This window comes from Theropithecus gelada, chromosome 1, assembly GCF_003255815.1.
Source record: "Theropithecus gelada isolate Dixy chromosome 1, Tgel_1.0, whole genome shotgun sequence".
Classification (NCBI taxonomy): domain Eukaryota; kingdom Metazoa; phylum Chordata; class Mammalia; order Primates; family Cercopithecidae; genus Theropithecus; species Theropithecus gelada.
Genome location: NC_037668.1, coordinates 198459683 through 198481098, shown reverse-complemented (window position 1 = coordinate 198481098; position 21416 = coordinate 198459683). Strand labels below are relative to the sequence as shown.

Here is a 21416-nt window from a genome sequence, read left to right as displayed (position 1 = left end):
TTTAATAGGACCTACAACCCATTAATTTAATCATATTTTTTCCTGTGTCGTACAATGCTTTTGTCTTTGATCCTTACCATGTTCGAAGTCCACAATCAAGTGTTATGATCACTCCCTGGTATACATTCCCACTTCCCTTACTAAACAATTGTGTGGCACAATCTGAAGCCTTGCTAAACACAACTCTCTGCCTACTTCACACCAACACCTACACATCTGAATAATGCTGAAGAAAAGCACACTGCCATGCTACCTGGTCTCACTGTGAATTCATGACCACCACCCTCAAGGAGACCCTTAACACTACTGCATTTGCCTCATCCACTAGCTCTCCAGTCATGCTTTTCTTTTCCTATTCCACTCACTTGCTAACTCTTCTTTTTTAGATGACTCTTTCATACCTTCTCTTCTTTCCTTAAAATGCCAACATCTCCTTCCCATCCTCACTTTTAGCTTCACACTTCACTGAGGAAGAATTATTCAGAAGAGAACTTCTATAAGCTCTGACCACCACATGCTGTGCCCCCTACTCCACCCCCAACCCTGCCTGTTAGAATGAATAACTTGTTGGTGCTCCTCTTAAGGCCAATAACTCTCCCCTTCTCTAAATCTTATCCTAGACTCAGAGTGTTGAACCAGTAGTTCTCCCCTTTGGCATCACTAATGGTTCCCTCCCAATTGGATCATTCCCATCACTGTGCAATTAGATCTCTCATTAAAAATAAAAATAACCCTTGAGCCCCTCTCTGTCTACTGCTTCATTATTGGCTCCCTTTTAGAGCAAAGCTTCTCAAAAGAATTATCTTTTCTTCCTGTCCTCAATTTCTCTCCTCCCATTGTCTCTTGAACTCAATCAGGCATTTGTCCATGTCACTCAACTGTAATTACTCTTATCAAGGCCACCAGTGACTTCCACATTGCTAAATCAAATGGTCCAAGTCTCAGTCCTCAACTTAATTGACCTATAAGCAATATTTTGTAGACAGAGTTGAAACAGTTTCTTCACTTGGCTTCTAGGACCACACGTCCTCTTGGTTCGCTCTTGCCTTATTGGTTGCTCCTCAGTCTTAGCTGCTCTTTCATTATCTCCCTTCCTCAAAATTTTATAGTTTCCCAGAGCTCAGCTTCCAGATATCCCAATTTCAGACTTCTTGCTGCCAGAACTGTGAAAGAATAAATTTCTACTGTTTTAAGCCACACATTGTTGGCAATTTATTTGGTGGCGCCAGGAAATTAATGCATACTTCAATAAAGTTGCTTAAAAACAAACAAACCTGTACTGGTTCTTCATCTTAAGTCATGTCAAAGTTCAAAGTCAAAGTCCTTTCTGTAGCCACTAAGACCCTGCACTATCTCCCTGACCTTGCTTCCCACACTCACCTCTGCTCCCTCTGCTGCAGCCACGCTGTCCTCCTTGCTCTTCCTTAAATACTCCAAGCACACTTCTGCCTCAAAGCCTTTGCCCTAGGTGGTTCATCTGCCCAGAATGCTCTTCCTGTAGATATCTGCATACCTCTCTCCTCACCTTCCTCAGGTGTTGACCCAAATGTCACCTTCTCAATGAGGTCTTGACCCCTTCTTCAAAATAGCAGTTATCCATATTCTGTAGCCCCCTGGCCTGATTTATTATTCACCATTGTAGTTATAAGCATTGGACATACTTTGTTTTACTCATTCATTTTATTTAGGATTACCTTTTCCCACCACGGGGAAAAGAAATTTTTTTTTCTCTTTGTTCACTGCTTTTTTTTTTAATTTGGACAAATTTATGGCATACATGTGAAATTTTATTGCATATATATAATGTGTAGTGATCAAGTCAAGGTATTTAGGGTGTCCATCACCTGAGTATAATACATTTTGATTAACTATAGTCTCCCTACTCTGCTATCAAACATTAAATTTATTATTTCCATATAACTGTACACTTGTGTGCTTTAGCCCACTTCTCTTCAACCTTCCCCTACCCCCAACTCACCCTTTCTGTTATCTTTCTCTTCTCTGTCTCCACATAATCAAATATTTTAGCTCCCACATTTAAGTGAGAATATATGATATTTGTCTTTTTGTATCTGGTTTATTTCACTTAAGGTAATGACTTCCAGTTCCATCAGTGTTGCTGTACATGACACGCTTTCATTCTTTTTGAAGGCCAAATAGTACTCCATCATGTATGTATACCACATTTTCTTTATCCATTCATCTGTTGATGGACACATAGGTTGATACCATATCTTTGCTATTGTAAATAGTGCTGCAATAAACATGTGAGTGCAGGTATCTCTTTGATATATTGATTTATTTTCCTTTGGGTAGGTACCCAGTAGTGGGATTGCTAGGTTAATCTATTTTTAGTTTTCTGAGAGATCTCCATGCTGTTTTCCATAGTGGCCGTACTAATTTACATTCCCACCAACAATGTATAAGAGTTCCCTTTTATCCACATACTCAGCAGCATCCATTATTTTTTGTCATTTTAATAGTAGCCATTATAAAAAGGGGTATGGGGTATGATGATATCTCATTGTGGTTTTGATTTGCATTTCTCTGATAGTGCTGTTGAACATTTTTTCATATACCTCTTGAGCATTTGTATGTCTTATTCTGAGAAATATCTGTTCACATTCTTTGCTCGCTTTTTAATGGAGTTGTTTTTTCTATTGAGTTGTTTGAGTTCCTTGTATGTTCTGGATATTAGTACCCTGTCAGATGAATTGTTTGCAAATATTTTCTCCCATTCAACCCCCTTCACTCTGTTTATTATTTATTTTGCTAAGCAGAAAGTTTTCAGTTTAATTAGGTCCCATTTTTCTATTTTTGGTTTTGTTGCCTGTGCTTTTGAGGTCTTAGTCATAAATTCTTTGCCTAGACCAATGTCCTAGAGTTTACTCTAGGTTTTCTTCTAGTATTTTTATAGTTTCAGGTCTTATGTTTAAGTCTTTAATCCATTTTGAATTGATTTTTCTATATGGCGAGAGCTAGGAGTCCAGTTTCATTCTTCTGCATATGGCAAATTTTACCAGCACCATTTATTGAAGAGAGTATCCTTTCTCCAGTGTAAGTTCTTGTTGGTTTTGTAAAAGGTCAGTTGGCTGTAAATATGTGGCTTTATTTCTCAGTTCTCCATTCTGTTCCATTTTTCTCTGTGTCTATTTTAATACCAATACCATGCTGTTTTGGTTACTATAGTTGTTCACTGCTATTTTTACATTGCCTGGAACAGAGTAGATAATGGATAAATATGTGTGGAAGGAAAGAAAGAAGGAAGGAAGGGAGGGAGGGAGGGAGGGAAGAAGGAAGGAAGGAAGGAAGGAAAGAAGGAAGGAAGGAAGGAAGGAAGAAAGGGAGGGAGATTACCTATTATTCTTTTTTTCAATCAAAATGCTGGGGCCATCTTGTCATTTGATACAGGGCTTTTGTTTTTATTGTTGTTTTTGTTGGTTTAACTTTTTATTATAGAAAATTTCAAACATAAAAAAGTAGAGAAAACATATAAAGAATCTAGTGTACTTCTTACCCTGATTAAACAGCTACCAATACAAGTATGGCAATTTTTTTTTTACCTATACCCCCACCCATTCCCTATACCTCCCACCAGATTATTTTGAAGCAAATTTCAAACATACTATTTTAATTTATAAGGATTTCAATCTGTGCCTCTGAAAGATAAGGACTAAAAAGAACAAAAACAAACCCAAAAAAATCAGGCAATCTCAGTACACACCTAAAATCAATTTATAATAATGCCTGAATATTATTCAGTAGTCAGTCTTCACATTTTCTCACTTGTCTTAGAAATGATTTTGGTTTTGCTTTTTGTTTTACACTTTGATAGTTTGGATTGAGATGCAAATAAGTATCATATATTCTAATTTATTGATATGTCTTTTTTATTCTGTAGGTTCCCCCTTTATTTTCTGCAAACTTAAAAATTTTTGTGATAAAACAAGCTCTGTAGTTTTCCATAGTTATACTGTAGTTTCCTATAGTCTGGATTTTGCTGACTGCATGGCTGCCCTAATAGATCATTTAACATGTTTTCCTCTGGCCTGTATCAGTTATGAACTGGCAATTACATTTACATACTTGGTCACATTTTTCCCCCACCTCAGGCCTTCACAGGTGGTGTTTGTACTTCTAATAGGAGGGACAGTCTCTGTTGTTTTCTTTTTTGGGGGTGATGATCATTGCCCAAATCCACTACTTCAGTAGATTTTGAAATGTAACGATACTATAATTCTATCCCATTCTTTTTCTTTTTCTTTTCAGTGGAAATGCTTTTGCAAAGAGAAGCCCCTCTACCTCCACACCATATCAAATATCTGGTTTTTCTAATCATTTAAGAAAGAGAGGACAAATATTTTATTTACCCATTTTTAAATTAATAATGTGGGTTATTCCTAGCATCTTCCAAAGGGGACCAATGAGTTGTTGTGGTTATTTTAGTATCATTATAAAAATGGATATGTGGTTTTTAAAGTTTTTACTGTAATAATTATCTTTATTATCATTGCTCAAGTTATCCTGTCCTTTGGCCAGTGGAAACTTATTTAGATTGACGTCTGAGTCCTAGTGACACAATTCTAATAATCTTTGATAACTTCCTTATTCTCTGATACTTTTCCTTTTTAATAGCCATTCTAACTGGGGTACAATGATAACTTATTGTGGTTTTGATATATACTTCTCTGATTGTTAGTAATGTTGGACATTTTCTTCATGTACCTGTGGCTATTTGTATGTTTTCTTTTGGGAAATGTCTATTCACATCCTTTGCTCACAAATAACTTAATGAAGTTATTTGTTTTTTTCCTGTTGAGTTGTTTGAGTTGAATATATTGTAGGCTCACCTTGTACATTTCCTTCCTTAGACCTGGATTCAGCCATTTCTCCAAAAAGACCTATTTTTGTTTGTCAGCAATGGTATTTACCGCAATCTGTGTACTAGTGGTGCCTTGCTGTCAGTTTGCAGCAAAGGATTAACTCAGTAAGCATGGGTTGCCCAAACCCTGTACATTCCCAAAAAAGTTTGGCCCTTGACCAACTCCTGGGAGATAACTTCAAAGGCCTTGGGATATCTTTCCTGATAAGAATGCCTGTTTCTACAGGACCTTGGGCCATACCGGGCAGTCTATGCTATTCATGTGATTTTTGATAGATGCCTTGGGCCATGCAGTATTTGTTGACCTTTGGAAATTCATGCCCACATTACTAACCCCAGATTAAAAAAAAAAAAAGTCTTCTGTAGTTGGCACTACCTTGTTTGTGCTGCTACACATCATTGCTGGGAAAAATTAAGGCTGTCCATATGACTCCACTGGGATGGGAAAAATTGAAGCTTATATGTTGTCTTTCTTGCAATCTACCCTATGTGCCTTTTTCCATTGGTGATTTTAATCTGTATCTTTTCATTGTAATGGACTGTAACCATGAGTACAACAGATTTGCTGAGTTCTGCCAGTTTTTCTAGAGAATCACTGAACCTGAGTTTGGTCTTGGGGATCCCTGACTACAGTCAGAAACTCTGTCTGGGTTTCTTCAGTAGGCAGAACTAGAAAATATGTTTTTAAGATCAAACACGTCATGATTTTATATAGATATTCCAAATGAAATACAGGTCTACAGGTTCTGACTTAAACTCACCAATCTGTATCTCCTTTCAACCACACCAAAAATATATAGTTCTCAATGAAACCAAACAATCACTTTTCTTTAACCTACAACACGGCAGTCTTAAAATAGCAATACCAACTCTACCACCAACAATATGACTACTGAGAACAGTTCAAGGTTTTGTTTTTGTGTTTTTTGTTCTTTTTGTCCTTAGGCTTGATCTCAATGGGAATATATGGCCAAATTGCTGTTTTAAAGTCATTTGAAGGCTGGGCATGGCGGCTCATTCCTGTAATCCAAGTACTTCGGGAGGCCAAGGCAGGAAGATCATTTGAGACCAGGAGTTTGAGACCAGCCTGGGCAATATAGTGAGACATTGTGTCTACAAAAAGTTAAAAATTTAGCTGAGCGTGGTGGCACGTACCTGTGGTTTAAGCTATTTGGAAGGTCGAGGTGGAAGGATTGCTTGAGCCCAGAAGGAGGAGTCTGCAGTGACCCAAGATCAGAGACATAGTCTCAAAAATAAAAAAAAAAATCATTTGAGGTTGCTTTTGTAGCTTAAGTGTGATGATTGAGTTCGCATGTGCACGTGTGAGATATGCCCCCTTGAACCTTGTTACAGCATGGCCACATTACCCATCTGACATGAAAAAATATAAAATAAAATAAAGTCACTTGAGTTCATTTCTCTTTGTTTCATAATGGTGTTTACTGGCTACACAAATATAATCACTTATTTTATTTTTGCTTTGGGGGATTATGTTTTTATTTAATTTTGTTTTATAATTTAAAAAAATTTATGTTTCTAAAGACAAATATTTGGAATATTCAAAGATAAAATATATTCCTCCCTCTCGTCTTCTATACAGCTATTTAAAAATATTTTTTATTCCCTTATTGGTTTTTATAATGTAAGCAAATGCATACCTACAGAGATAGGTAGATAGGTTCTACTCTTTCTTTCATATGTAAATGGTAGCTTACTACACATATTTTTCTTCACTTTGCTTTTTTCATTTAACAATATACCCTAGAGATCACTTACTGTATAGAGATAATCCCCATTTTACACTGCAGTGTATCATTTTGTGTCTGAAGCATTGTTTATTTAACTATTGTGCTATCGATTCTGATTGTCGCCAGTCTTTTGTTATTACAAATAATGTTGTAACAGTACCTTATACATACACAGTGTCATATTTTTGCTATTGTGGCTTTGGGATAGTGTTCTAAAATCTAGATTTTTAAAAGATAAATTTCAGTATGATTGCTGAGTCAAATGGTAGATGCACATATAATATTGCTAAATTTCCCCCATTCCCCTCCATCGTGATGATGCCATTTTTTATTCCTACCAGCAATGTAGAAGAGTGTTTGTTTCACCTTAGCCTCACCAATAAAGTATGTTGTCCAAATGTTGGATTTTTGCCAATCTTACTGGTGGGAAATGGTATCTTAGTGTAGCTTCAATTTACACTTATAAGTGAATGATATTGAGCATCTTTTCCCAGGGTTAAGTGTAATTCTCACTTCTTTTCCTGTGCATTGTCTGTTCATATCTCTGATGAGGCTTTTCCTCATGTTTCAAGTTATTATATTTTTGTTAACTAACACAGCCTTAAATTCTAGCAAGATCTGAATTGCCAAAGAGACCTCAGGTCCTATGGAAACTCAATTGGAGGGTGGGTATGGGGACGATGGAGTATCACAGACATGTACTTAGCACATGGATAAAAACACAAAGATTTTCAAGTATTAATTACAGTTTTGAAATTTAAGAAATATTGGATTTCTTGGATATTTAAGTTTATTTTATTAATTCATTAATTCAAGTAATATTTGTTGAACACACGTTATGTCCAAGCACTGTTTTAGGCACTGGAGATACAAGAGTGAACATATTTTCCTTCCTCAGAAAGTAATGGAAAAAGAAATGACATTATTCTCCTGATTCAGGCTGAAAGATCATCTCTAAAAGAATAGACTATTCTTTCATATGATTTTCCCCATATTCCCATTTGCCATATTCATAAATTGCAGGTCAACCCCACTGATAAGTCAAAAGCAGAGGTAAAAATGCTGGTTTCTTCCATACAGATGACTGTTGGTGCTAGAAGAGGATCTTGAACCACTTCCTGACTCATTCTCTTATCAATAAGAGGGAAAAAACTCCAGAGACCTTGCCACTGTTCCAAGTCACACAAAGCCAGAGCACCTGGTTTTCAGGTCTTCCTCGATTATTTCCATGGCATCAAACTGATAGAGAAGTTAAGGGAGCAGAAATAACATAAATACAACCCTGCCCTTTGGTCCTGTCTGGTCTGGAGAACAACCCTTATTAATGGGACCTTGGGCGATATTTGATAGTGGCATTGTTTCTCTGCTCTGCTTAACTGTTCCCCTGCCAAGCTACAGAGCTCTCCCCTGTCATGGAGTGGGTTCAGAGGAACTGCAGGATGTTTTTAGTTTCATAAAAAAAGACAATGAAAGCCAGTTAGAGAAAAATCGGAACAAGAAGATGAAAGTAACATGCTGGGAGAGGAGGAAAGCTGCCCTGAGCTGATAAACCATATAGATTGTTTCTGAAAGGAGAGACTAAGGCTTATGGTATGAAGAATTGTACTTAAGCAACTAACATTTTTATTTAAGGGTTCTCAATCTCTTTCTGGGGGAAAAAAAAATCTGTAAGACAGTCCAGAACTAAAACAGTTAGACCTAAGTTTGGGCTCTATCTTTGTCACTAACCAGCTGCGTGATCCTTGACAAGTCACTTTAATATCCCGAGCCTTGGTTTCCTCATCTGTAAACTGAGATGAATAATGCCTGGCTGATAATGTGGCTGTGAAGATTAAAATGGGTCATAACTTTGAATATGCTTTATAAAATTCAATTCTTCTTTCATTTCCTCAGCTGATTGTTCATGTTCCTCTAATACACTGTCCCCACCCTGGACAACCTCTAGCTGGTATACGCACACCACAAGATACTGAGACACGGAGACTGACTAGTTGTGAGGCTGATGTGTCTAGAAAGCTGCTCACTAAGTATTCCCGCAGGGTGTCTGAAGCCTCTTCCTGGATGCCTGGTGAGACGAGACACTTTGAATCCACCTTGCAAAGCTCCTGCTCCAAGACATCTGCAGCCTGTGCTCTGTCGAGCGATATGAAATAATTGCCCATTGGCACAATAAGCCCATCTCCTCTCCGGGCAGCACAAAAGAAAGCTCAAAAGCATCTCCGGTTTTGATTGCCAAGTGGGGGAGGCAGTGAAAGTAGACTAAATTATGCGTCCAGGTGCCTCTCTACAGAAATCCACTTCCGCCTCGCTGCTGCTCTGAAGGCGCGCAGTGGGTGTTGACGTCACCTTCGGCCACAGGAGCTTGAAGAGGCTGGGCCCTGGCTCCCTGGGGGGTCCGCTGGTGGATCAGGGCGTGCTCTCAGACTGAAAGTGCTGGAAGGCTCGCTTATTTTCGCCGTAGACCACACTGACAGGGGTCTGCCAAGGCTGCTGGGAATGTGGGAAGTGAACTTTAGGTGGAAACAGAAAAGCTTCTCTCTCCGTGGGTAGCCTTTTTTTTTTTTTTTTTAGTTAGGGAAAAAAAAAAAAAAAAAAAAACCCATAGAAGCCTGCCAAGCCAAATAAACTATGCTCAATTAAGTCTTTCAACTGTGCAGTTCCTCTTGTTGATTTTATGAGGAAAAGGGCAGAATAGAAACATGATGGGCTTGTTTAAAATACTTTCAAAGGGAAGAACCTATATTCTCCTGCTTCCCAGCCCGTCCTCTCTCGGGCTTTCTTCCAGCCTCGCTGCAGGCCTTTCACTGTCATCTCCTCCATCTGTTAGAAAGCTGTCCTCAGAACCCGTCCTCGGCTGCTTTCTCACCGCACACCCTCACCCAGGGCATGTCCTCCATGTCATGCCCCTCATCCAGGCCTGTGACTCCCGAGGAGCTGAATCAGCCAAAACTCTCCCCTCCCCAACCCCCAGCTCCAGGCGCTTATACCTCACTCCCCACAGCTGTTTTTATTATTCGTATTCACTGCTACTCAATCCTGTCTTGTTTTCAAGAGGACTTAAGGTGGATTCCACAAATACATAAAAGATGAGAACTAAATAAAGGCAAAGTCACTGTGAAGATAAAATGAGGGCAAAAAAGGAGAGAGAGATGAAATCATGGACAAAGTTAGTTCACCAACTCCATTTGGAAAAAATTCTAAACAGTTCCTTGACATATATAAGTTTGACTCTGAACTTCCTAGCAATCATTGCAATAAGGAAAGCACAAGTTGTATATAATTCATGGTGCCCTTAACACAATGTGTGTATAGCAGACTTGCTTATGAGTAGCAAAAACTTAAGACCTAATGGGAATAGAAAAAAAAAAAGAGGCCCGGTGCGGTGGCTCATGCCTGTAATCCCAGCACTTTGGGAGGCCAAGGCAGGCAGATCACCTGAGGTCAGGACTTTGAGACCAGGCTGGCCAACATGGCGAAACCTCGTCTCTACTGAAAATACAAAAATTAGCTGGGCATGGTGGCAGACGCCTGTAATCCCAGCTACTTGGGAGGCTGAGGCAGGAGAATCACTTGAACCCAGGAGGTGGAGGTTTCAGTGAGCCAAGATCATGAAAAAAAAAACAAAAAAAAAAACTGAGCAGCAAAAATCTTCCTAGTAAGCAGACCTGAGAGAAAATTATCTGGTGGATTTTCATCAACGAGTAATTTACAATGTAGTGAACAGTGTCAACAATACTCTAGCAATAAATAAAAAAATGAGAGACCTAATATTGCTTCTAACAATTTCCTACAATGATGCCCAGTGGAATAACACTAAAGTAGTTATGTAAAAGAATTTCAGAGGGACTCAAGGTGATTCCAACCGAAGATGCAGATCCGATGGCTTGGCTTGAGACAAGGACAAAGTAAAGAATATTCTATACTTTGTACAGCTCTCTGTATTATTTCTTTTATTGGAAGTTTTGAAATGTATCAATCAGCAGTAAGTCCAAACTTATAATCTCTTGAAATTTCTGAGGTGCAAATATTCTTTGGATTTAAGTGCAAATATTCTTAAATTTAAGCCAGCCAAGAAGGGTGGAGTGGGGTTAGAGTGACATCCTTTTATGAAGGTTGAAATGCTTAATTTAGACACTTGCCCATGCAGAGGCCACTTCCCTGGTTTTGCATAAAGCTGGCTTGAAGGGCTACCAATGGGCAGAAAACAAGGTTTGCTCCAAACCAGGAATATATAAGCAGATGAGGCTAGGTCTCTATGCCTCAGAACAATGCTGCAACAGAAAGGAGAATGGTGAGGAGGAAGACTCATAGAAGAGATGCTAAAGGGATAAGATCTTCAAAACTGGCCACTAGTTGACTTGAAAAGAAAGTGGAGTCTAGGAGGACTCTCAGGTTGGGAAAAACTTTCATTCAGGGGCTCTTTTATTTTCATTGTATTGCTCTGAGCAAATCATTCCCTGTCCAGCAACTGGACAGCCCGGCTCTACAGGAATCAGCTGCAAGCTTCAAAGAGGTGCCTCGCCAGAGAAGATAACAAGAGAGGGACTCCCTCCAGCCCACACTTGAGGCCGAGTGACTGCAATCAGGAGCTAAGGCTTCTGAAGAGGGACAGTGCCGGAAACTGAGGTATAAACAGGCTCCCAGGGTCAGGGTCTCCCTGACGTGGGGAAGCCTGGAGGCTGTCCACCCTGAGGGCCTGGGCAAGTGCTTGTGGTCCCTACGCTTCATCCCCTTCGTCATCTGCTTGTAGTTCAGCTATAATGGACAGGTCCACACATGATGCCTCTGCACCTACTCAAGTGCACGCTACACTCTCCTTTATTCCCTCAGGAGATTTCTACCAACCTATGGGAAGGGCAGCTGGGAAGTGTGGGGGAGGTGACAGCCCCAGAAACATCCCTTAGCCAGTAGATACCTATGGGATGGAAGCGGTAGATAAATGCCCCAGCTGCTCCTCCCTTCAGTGCTACAATCCTGAGGCACATTCTACAGTTTCTCAGAGGGCCCCTAGGAGAATGAGCCCTAGTTGCCCAGGAAGCAGAAGTGACGGAACAAGGAAAGTGGGATAGAAAATAAATCAACAAAATCTGTGTTATGGAGTGGGCTATTGCTATGGGATCATCTCCTGAGTAAGGCAGGCATCATGATCGGAGGCTCTGCTTTCACAGAAACCTAAACTAAGCCAGCCTCTCTCCCAGAATTAGTGAGCTAGAAGATTGGGTCAGGGAACACTCCCCAAAAGGCATTAGGAAGGAATACAGTAATGGAAAATACAAAAGAAGAGTTAAGAGATCTGGCTGCTAGAAGTAGATGTGTCACTATTCAAATAATAAAAAGGAGGAGTTCCAGGAGCGGACAAGAAAATTTTTGTAATATTTCAAGTTAGTTTGTCTCTATTGAATTTTATTGAGTAGGTATCAATTGCCTTCTCACAATTTCTTATCTTCAATTTCTCCTGCCTTAAAGCTAAGGAAGTAGAGGGGAGACAAGTTCAATGGGTCAGGCATGTTGCCCTTGAGTCACTTCCCTTGGCCTCTGGTGATCAAAGCCACTTAGACCTCAGTTTGAGTTGGTCACCTCTCTGCTCTACAGCTAAGACACAATGGCTGTTGGCCTTCATATACCTCAACTCATTGGCTTATCTTCCCAGACATTTGAACTGCAACTTCTAATCATCATGGGGAATGACTTTCCAAGAGAGTAAGGTTGAAAATCTGGATGGGCACTCTCCTCATAAAGGGAAGAGGAGCAACTGTGGAGCTGTATTGTTCCTGGCAAGACAGAGGGGACAATCTTGGCTGTCTAGGATCAGAAGGACCTTTAGGCCCTGCCATACCAATCAGGGTCAGAAACCTGAAAATGAGTCTAGAAATTACAGCCTTCATTTTGGTGGCTCCTTAGACTAGCCCAACATCACTTTCCTCTCTCCTACTTTCTCTTTGTCCCAATACATGATTGTTCCTCTGCAACTCTGGGTGAATTTCCCATCCCATAAAATGGCAATGACTTTAGGAGTAACGCTGAGACCTAAGTGGAGGATTTTCCCATCATTTTTCTTTTTTTCTTTTTTGTTGGGCAAGACAGGGAGGGCAGGTTTTGCCGAGAGAGATCAGGGACCTGCTTTCACTGGCTTTCTATACGAGCTACAGCAGCTACCTTTCAGCCAGACAGATCTTCTCTAGCCTCTCAGTGGAACCTGTGTGAGATTCATACATCAAGTCCCATTTTCCTGAGAGAAAAACTAAAGCATAACTAATAATTTGTTAAAGTGTATACTCTCTACATATATATGTCAGAGATACTTTTAAATGTATTATTACTAATCCAATATAAAATTTAATTGGAATGTTTTAAAATATTTTATTAACTCAAAATAGGGAGGGAAAAGGGAATTGTAACTGCAAAAACTCAAAACAAAACATAGAACAACAAACAGCAAAATGGTAGACTTTTAAAAACCATATCAATAATTAAGAATAAATGACTTAAATCCTTCCATTTAAAAGGCAGAGATTGTCAGAATGGATTTTTAAAACAAAGATCCACTTTAAATATCATAACAGAGATAGGTCGAATATAAAATAATGAAAAAAAATACCATAAAGACAATAGGCATAAAAACGTTGTCACATTAATTTACCAGAGATCAATAGGATTATTTCTCTATTGACAAAAGCCAATTCAATAGGAAGACATGGCTATTTTAAATGTGTGTGCCTAATAACAGAACTTCAAAATAAATTAATCAAAACTGATAGAAATTTAAAAACCAGTATCATTTATAATAGTATCAATCATATAAAACTTTTAAATTTAACAAAATACTTGCAAAACCTTTACAGCGAAAGCTAAAAAATACATCTGAGAGAAATGAAAGAGACCTAATTAATAGAAAAGGTATGTCATTTTCATAAATTTGAATACTCAGTATTAAGATGTTAATTTTCCCCAACTTGATCTATTGATTGAATGCAATCCCAATCAAAATCGTAAGCATATATTTTATAAATGTAAAAGCTGATTCTTAAATTTATGTGGAAAAGCAAAGGATCTAGGCTCGCCAAAACAATCTTAAATAATCAAGAGGACTCTACAATGAAAAATGAAAACTGCACTCATCAAGACAGTGCAGTATTGGCAAAAAGATAGACAAGTGGATCAATGGATAGTTTTTAAACTGTGGTGAGTAGGTCTCTGTAGAAATGAGTGCCCACATTAAGGCTGACTGACTGTGATACTTGGTGCTAACAGATTTAGCACCAAGATTTAACATCACTTGTATTTTCACAAGGGTTGTTAACGTTTTGAAAGTGATCTGGTTACAAAGGCCCATTGGTTTTCAAAGTTCCATTGGTTTTACGTGGTCTTCCTCTAATCCTAACTTTCCTGTATTAGTTTTAGTGTGTGATTTTGAAGAAGGCAAGTTTTTCAGAAATGCATATATATTGTTATACTTGAGATACCTGTATTATAAGTAACAACTGCCATACACAAATTTTACAAATTTAAAACAAAAAAACCTTAACTCTGTCTCCACTCCCACATGTCCCCCATTCCATCATCCTGTTCATACACAGGATCAAGAGAAAATGTTTTCAAGTAGAAAGAGCAAGGTCTTCGGAATCAGACAGAATTGAGTCTGATCTTCACTCCATTACCTACTAGTAATACTGCCTCCAATGAGTTTCTGCTTCTGAGCCTCAGTTTCCTCATCTGTAAAATGGAGAGGGTATGTGGAACTTAGGAAGAGGCAACTGTGACAGAAGCCAATAGCCAGTTTTTTTCTTCCTGAGCACATATCATAAGGTCACAAGTTTGCATTTCCTTGCCTTCCCTGCACAATCTGGGGCCTTGTGACTAGTGCTTGCCAATGGGCCAATGGCATGTGTGTACAATCAGGGTGGTCACTTCTGGATCAAGTCTGAGGAAGCATTTGCACCTTTGCTCTGCTCTCCTTCCTCTCTGCTGGCTGGTTGCAGGCAATTTCCAGGCCCTTGAGGATAGAAGACCCACTAATGTAAACAGTTGGAGATAAACAGAAGACTGGGCCCCTGAGTCTGTCTCAAAAGCTGTTACCTGTGTGAGAAACAAACTTCTATTGTATTTGAGCCATTATAGCTTTTTAGTCCACTTTTATAGCAGTTTAGCTCATCTTAATTGAAACAAAAAATTTACTCAACAACATGGAAATCAGGGAAATTAAGATTGCCTCTTAGAGATAAATTTTAAAATCCTAGATCCGAGCAGCAAAATTCAGTATCCCCTCAAGAGGAAAGACCGGTTCCCAGACCTAAGAGTTATTTGGAGCTGGAGGAGTGTTTTAGCAAATATAAAGGTAGTGTATGCATGAGAAAAAAGGTTGTAGGAAGGGATGACATGGTGAGCTGAGGAAGTGCAGACAAAGGACCATCACAGACAGAAACCAGGCTGGGTCCTCCTGGAAACCTACCTGAGGAGAGGCAGTCTCGGTGAGCAAACTCAATAGCCAAGCGTCCCCAGAAAGGCCCTCCCCATTGGACCAGACTTACCAATAGGATCACTTCTGCAGATGCCCCAGGCCCCAAGCCAGAATATCCAGGGATGGGGCCAAGACCAGAGAATCTTCCAGAATTTCCACAGGGGATATGACACCTACTTACACAGACTGCCATCGAGGATGAGAGCTCCTTGATGGTAGCCAACTTCTCTTGTTCTGATTCCATGCCCAGTAAGCAACTGAGGGCATAGTGCCCATGGGGTGAGATGGCCTGGGTCAGGTGGACAGAAAGGCTGGTCTACTTGACAGTTATAAATAGCAAATTGACATTCTGTGTTGATTCAAATTGCTTAAATTCACTGTGTCTCAGCTTCCTCATCTGTAAAATGGGAATAATAATAGCACGTATCTCATAGTGTGAAGATTATGAGATGTTCTATGGAAAAGGCCTAGAACAGTGTCTGGCCCAGAGCAAGTGCTGCTGCTATAAGCATGGTACATCAGGCACTGTGAGCTTGGTTAACGTGGCTCTGCATTTGAGAGCTGAGGTCCTGTCACTGTGTCACAAAAGCAGCTTCAGAACAAGACTTTTTGGGAGGGAGAGCATTAGGACAAATATCTAATGCATGTGGGGCTTAAAACCTAGATAATGGGTTGAGAGGTGCACCGTGGCACATGTAGACCTATGTAACAAACCTGCACATCCTGCACATGTATCCCAGAACTTAAAGTAAAATTAAAAATAAATAAATAAATAACAAGACCCTGAAGAGTGGCTACTTTACCAAGCTGTATATTAGTTCGTGGGTTCCTCTCTGGGCAGCCAGAGTCCCTCCTTAGGTGATAACATGAACACCTAACATTGGCATATGCCCGAGTATTTGAAATTGTGAGTGGGGATTATACGAAAAAAAAACTGTCTCAAGTGCCCAATAAGGGTTTAGTACACAGTCTTCCTTCAATTAATGGGTAGCCTTTGTCTCTCTTCTAAAACACCACGAAGTCTTTGAACCAGCAGCTGGAAACCATAATTTGGGAAGGGATGCCTGACATTCTAAGGAGACTGTATTGCTGGAGTAATTTTGATTGTATAAGAACCTACAACAGTCTAATTCCCAGAGTCTGTGGACTGAAATAAATTCAGCAGGAAACTGTAGTCTTACGGAGTGATAATGTAATTTGACATTCAAGTAACAGAAACCTGCATTGGAGGACAGAAGAAATGTCAGCATCAGCCCTTTTCCACTTGTAAAACTCCTCATTTTTCTTCAAGATGCAGCCCAAATGCAACCGCCTCTCTGAAGCTTTCCTGAACTCCCTTAGGCTGAGTTACTGAGGCCCTCCTCTGTGTTCCTGTAGCCCCTTCTCTTGCTCACATCATTTATGTTTCTATGTCTGTGACCTCTGTTAGATTTTAGCTCCTCCTGAATAATAGTGTCTTAGTGACTTTTATATACTCTGCAACCAGCACACTGCTTGGCATGAAGTAGATGCTCACAAAATATTTGTCGTTGAATTAATGCAGTGGGTCTCGATTTCCCTCCTTTTCTTCCCTAAGCCTGGAGCTAAGGCAGGTGAACCTTCAGAGTCCTTTGAGGGGCAGAGAGAAGTCAAGTCAAACCTGGGGGAAGATGGCCGCCTCCACTTCTGTGGCTCCCTCAAGAACATGCTTGTGGAACTTTGCACTGTGAGGATTGGAAGTCACCTCAGAGTATCTAGAGAGCTAGGAGATATCCTTGGGCAAGATACTGTGATACCAAATGTTATTCATTTAACAAACCTTTGTCAAGGGTCAACACATGCCAGGCCATAAGGCAGCTACAGTTCCTGTCCTCACAAATCTTACAGGGCAAGGCAGAGACAGAACTGTATACAGGTGTAATAGGCACACAGTACTGCGTGACAAGTGCTGGGACAGGAGGGAGCACAGGCAAGGACACCAAGGAACAGACCTTGAATGTCTCTCAGGAGAGTCAATGTCAAAGCCAAGAGCCGACAGTGGAGCCAAATTACTTTGGAGGAGGAAGCGTCACAGTTCTCTGTGACAGAACAAGAGGACTACCCCGCCCCTTTCTCAGAAGGGGCATCATAGGGAGCAGCACTGGCTAGAGCATGTCCACCATCTTCCGTCAAGCATGTGGACTGATGCCCAGGCCTCCTGGGGTACTGACACTGCAGGCTCCTGGAATATACCTCCACTAGCAGGCAGGAATCTGTCCTATTCCCAGCAGCCACTAGAGGCACTGCCTGACCCTACTGCGGCCACGAGCAGAGGGACCCCAGGATTCTCAACTCCGTTACCTTGTCTCACCTCCCCTAGGAAGCAGAAGAGTGCTATGGTGAGTAGAGATGACCCATGAGACCCAAGCTTTATCTTACTGCAAACAAAATCTACATTAAAAAAGAAATAAGAATTTCCACCCACATTTTATTATTACTGAAAGCATTTGGAATGAAGCAAAGGATTTAACAATATATATAAAAATATACATTTTTTTAAAAAATCGCAAGTAGACAATAGATTTATGGAATTATTTTTCTGATCATCCAGAAAAGACAGCAATAGTAAACTGCAGTTGGGCAAGACCAGCCACTGGGCCATGAGACCTGAGCAGCCCTAACGCTGCCTGAGCTCTCAAGAGTAGAAGAAATGCTCGGCAAGACCAGCCACTGGGCCATGAGACCTGAGCAGCCCTAACGCTGCCTGAGCTCTCAAGAGTAGAAGAAATGCTCGACAAACAGAGGGAGGCTGTGGGAGGGCATCAGGACAGCCCCACCAGAAAACCAGAGCCCGAATGGGCTAGGCAGGGCCAGGGCTGAGGTATCAGGATGCAGGAACAACCAGGAACCCGTGTGGTTTGGGGGGACATGCCAATTATTCTGGCTTGGAGAGGAATTACCAAGACACAAGAACTCAGACCATCTGCAAGCAAGCTCCCTTGTGTGTGTTCACTTTAAATCAATTCATATTTAACTCACTGAATGAATATGTGGGTTTGGGTGGGAGTCATCCTTGTGTCTAAAATCATCTCAGGGAGACCAAAGAAGGGAAGGCCCAACCGATCAAAGCAGTTTCCCCAATTAAGCTTAAGTGCCCACTAGGATGGGCGCCGGCTGCTGGGGCTTCAGGGAAAGCAAAAGCCGTGAGGCCCTGCCTCAAGGAACTGGCACTCTAATGCAGCAAGAGGCACTTGCTCAGAGGATGTGTCTTGTGGCCCATGATTGGATGTGGGACAAAGTAACAGGATTGTTTCCACATATGTGGACAATTAGGATAGGGTTAGAGAAATCCTTGTGATCTGAGATGGCCCTGGAGGGACAGGTAGGATATTGACAGGCAGAGATGGAAAGTGTGTGGGCAAAAGCTCCCCAGGGCCTGTGCAGCAGGAGTGGGAGGTGGCCTTCCCAGGAGGGTTTGGAACATACTGACAGCTACGGGAAGTGAGGCAGGAAAGGGAGTGGGAGCTGGAGGCCAGGCTAACGCAGGGCCCCAAGCATACTCACTTATTCTTTCATTCATTCAACAAAAATGTGTAGAGTGCACACCCTCTGCCCGGAGCCCCTCCAGGTGCTGGGCACACAGGTGAGCAGGGCAGCCCCCACCACCCGAGGCTGGCATTGCCTCCCTGGAGAGTTCTGAGCGGGAGCATCCCATGCTCAGTGCTGTGCTTCCAGGAGCTCCTGCCAACTACAAGGGAAGTGGAGGCTACAGCCTGGTCTCGAATGAGGGCCAGGCCCTGCACCAGGTGTCACAGCCGGGAGGGGTTACTTCACAGGACAGCGAGGTCAGCAGGTCAGTCACAGGGACCCTCTACCAGGCAAGCCATGTTCTCCACAGCTGACACTGGGGAAGAAATGTCCCCATCAATGTCTGGGATGGAGGGACAGTAGAACAGGGCTTAGAGAGGAGAAGGGAGGCCCAGAAGCGGGAGAATGAAACCCTAACCCTTCCTCTGCCGCCCTTTGCTGCCGGCTCGTCACTGGCCGAGGTCGTCTGGGGATTCACGCCCCGTGCTCCTCTGCTCTTCTTGCCTGTCGTCGTCCTCCTCCTCCCCATCTCTGGAAAGTTCTCTCAGCTGCTCTGGCGGCTCCTCATAGGCTGCCCGATTCCTGCAGGGCAGCGGGGAACAGAGGGGAAGGATTTGCTCTCAGGTGGACCCGCAAGGGAGCTGGTCCTCATGAGCAGCCTCCAGACCTCCTCCCCACCCACCAGCTGCAGAGGACACTGGGCTGAAAGGCTGGGCTGAGAGTAAAGGTGCCACACACTTGTTCCATGCATGAGCTGAGGGGGTTACAGGAACAGGCTGGCTCTACCAGCCCAGGAGGAACTGGCCCCGTGACAGGGGCTCCAGGCCACACTTGGCTCTAGTCATGCCGCAGGAAGCCCTGCCCTGAGCTCCCAGACTGGACAACCACAGGCCTGGGAGGCAGGTCCTGGGGCTGCAATGCACATTTTATGGGTTGGGCAGGTCATTGTTTTGTCAGCACAAAATGGGGGTGATATACTGCACAAAATGGGGGCTGCAAGTAGAAGAGGCTGTGAGGAATTGGGATGCATATTTCCAGTCTCCCCAGACCCTTCCAACAGGCTACCAGCCCAGACACTCACGGCCTTGCATCCTCCTTGTCTTCGGTGTTGTCCTTCCCCTGGCAGCAGCAGCAGTAGATGATGATGCCAATAATGATGAGGGCTCCAACCACACCCACCGCGATGCCCACATACAGGGCCACGTTCATGGAGGCTGCAAAAGGACAGAGCAGCTGCACCAGCTAAGCTTCTAAGCTAGCTCCGGGCCTCCTCCCAGCCAGGGGAGCAGCAGCTGCCGGCTTCTGGTAACACTCCATGAAAGGCATGGTCTTGGAGGAATGTGACCAGCTGTGGCCCAGGAATACTCTTCAGGATGGAGGTGCAGACAGAGACATATAGACCACTTCACATCTTAACACTCTCTGGGCTACCCTGGCTCTGCAAAAGTCCTCAGGTGTCAGCCCAGCCAGCTCGTTAAGCTAGACGTGGTGTCTCACCCCAGAAGGACGTGGTCCAGACTCTGCGGCAGCTGCCCTGGGTACTTCCTCCACGCCCACTGAGTGACTTCTAGGCAGGTGGGACTGACGAAGCCTCTCAGTCCTAGAAGTCAGTCCTAGGTTCCACTTCCAAACACCAGTGGAACTGGACTGGCCTCAGAGTGAGAGGTGCCTGGCACAGAGTCCATCCTGCCTAGGTCACCACAGCTACCCTGCAGGTGCGTGGCCCTAGAGAGGCTCCCCTATTCCCCCTCACAGTGGTCTCTGGACCACCACCAGTTATCCTGTGGCCTTTGTCAGCCCTCTCTCCCCAAACTGGTCTTACGAGATCTGACGGCCACTGTGATGTTGCAGAACTGGATCCCCGCCTCATTGCTGGAGGTACAGATGTAGTAACCTGATGTGTCTGTGGAGATATTCTTCAGGGAGACAGGCTGGCCTGAGGCTGCAGGGGAAGAAGAGTCAGGGTGAAGAGAGGCACCACAGTGGAGTGGAGATAGCCAGGAACGGGAGGTCTGGACTCTTAGGGAGGCACAAACTCTGCCACTGAGCTTCTCCAGGCCAGACCCCCCTCTCCACCTCCAGGGCTGCAGGATGATTAAACCAGGCAGGGTGCTTAGAATTCACTCAGGCACCCTGGGTTTGACACCTGGCTCTGCCACTTATTAATTTGTCTTTAGCAAGTAACTCAGCTTCATTCAACCTCCATTTCCTCAACTAAAATCAGAAACAATAGTACCTGCCTCACAGGGTACTTGCGAACATAAAATGAGGTACTAATAATAAATGTAAGCCCACAACAGAATACCTAATATGTATGTAGTAAGTGCTCAGGAAACATAATACACATTAGGTATTGCATGAAAATGCTTTCTAATCAGAAGATATTATTACTTTGGAAATCAAAAGCTCTGATCTCTGGATTTCTGCCATGAGAGAAGTGTGTGGGGTGTGTGTGTGTGTTATGTGGTGTGTGTTGTGTGTCAGTGTGTGTGTGGTGTGTCAGTGGTGTGCAGTGTGTGTGTGCTTTGCTCTATGAGAGTAGTGTATGTATGGTATGTGGTGTGTGTGAAATATGTGTAGTGTGTGTGTATACTCTGTGTGTGGTAGGAGTATGTGTGTGGTGTATGTGGCATAAGGAGTGTGTGTGATGAGAGTGTGATGTGTGGTGTATAGTGTGTGTGATGGGAGTGTGGTGTGGGGTGTGTATAGTGTGTGTGATGGGAGTATGTTGTGTGGTGTGTGTGTATAGTGTGTGTGGTAGGAGTGTGATGTGTGGTGTGTG

At 42.4% G+C, this 21416-nt stretch overlaps 1 protein-coding gene and 1 non-coding gene across 2 annotated transcripts in view; one reads left to right on the top strand and one right to left on the bottom strand.

Annotated features, from left to right (window-relative positions):
* The first annotated feature begins 6158 nt into the window (after nucleotides 1-6158).
* On the top strand, nucleotides 6159-6259 carry LOC112616488. The gene has a single exon (XR_003117646.1). It is a non-coding gene; the product is annotated as a small nucleolar RNA U13 (small nucleolar RNA).
* Nucleotides 6260-17772: 11513 nt separating this feature from the next.
* GPA33 (glycoprotein A33) overlaps nucleotides 17773-21416 on the bottom strand; it is a 36487-nt gene continuing 32843 nt past the window's right edge. Inside the window, exons 5-7 of the mRNA XM_025391573.1 lie at nucleotides 20457-20576; nucleotides 19716-19848; nucleotides 17773-19216 (exon numbers count right to left, since the gene is read on the bottom strand). Of these exons, the coding sequence (XP_025247358.1) occupies nucleotides 19084-19216; nucleotides 19716-19848; nucleotides 20457-20576 (386 nt within the window). The 3' untranslated portion in view covers nucleotides 17773-19083. The remainder of the gene's footprint in view (nucleotides 19217-19715; nucleotides 19849-20456; nucleotides 20577-21416) is intronic.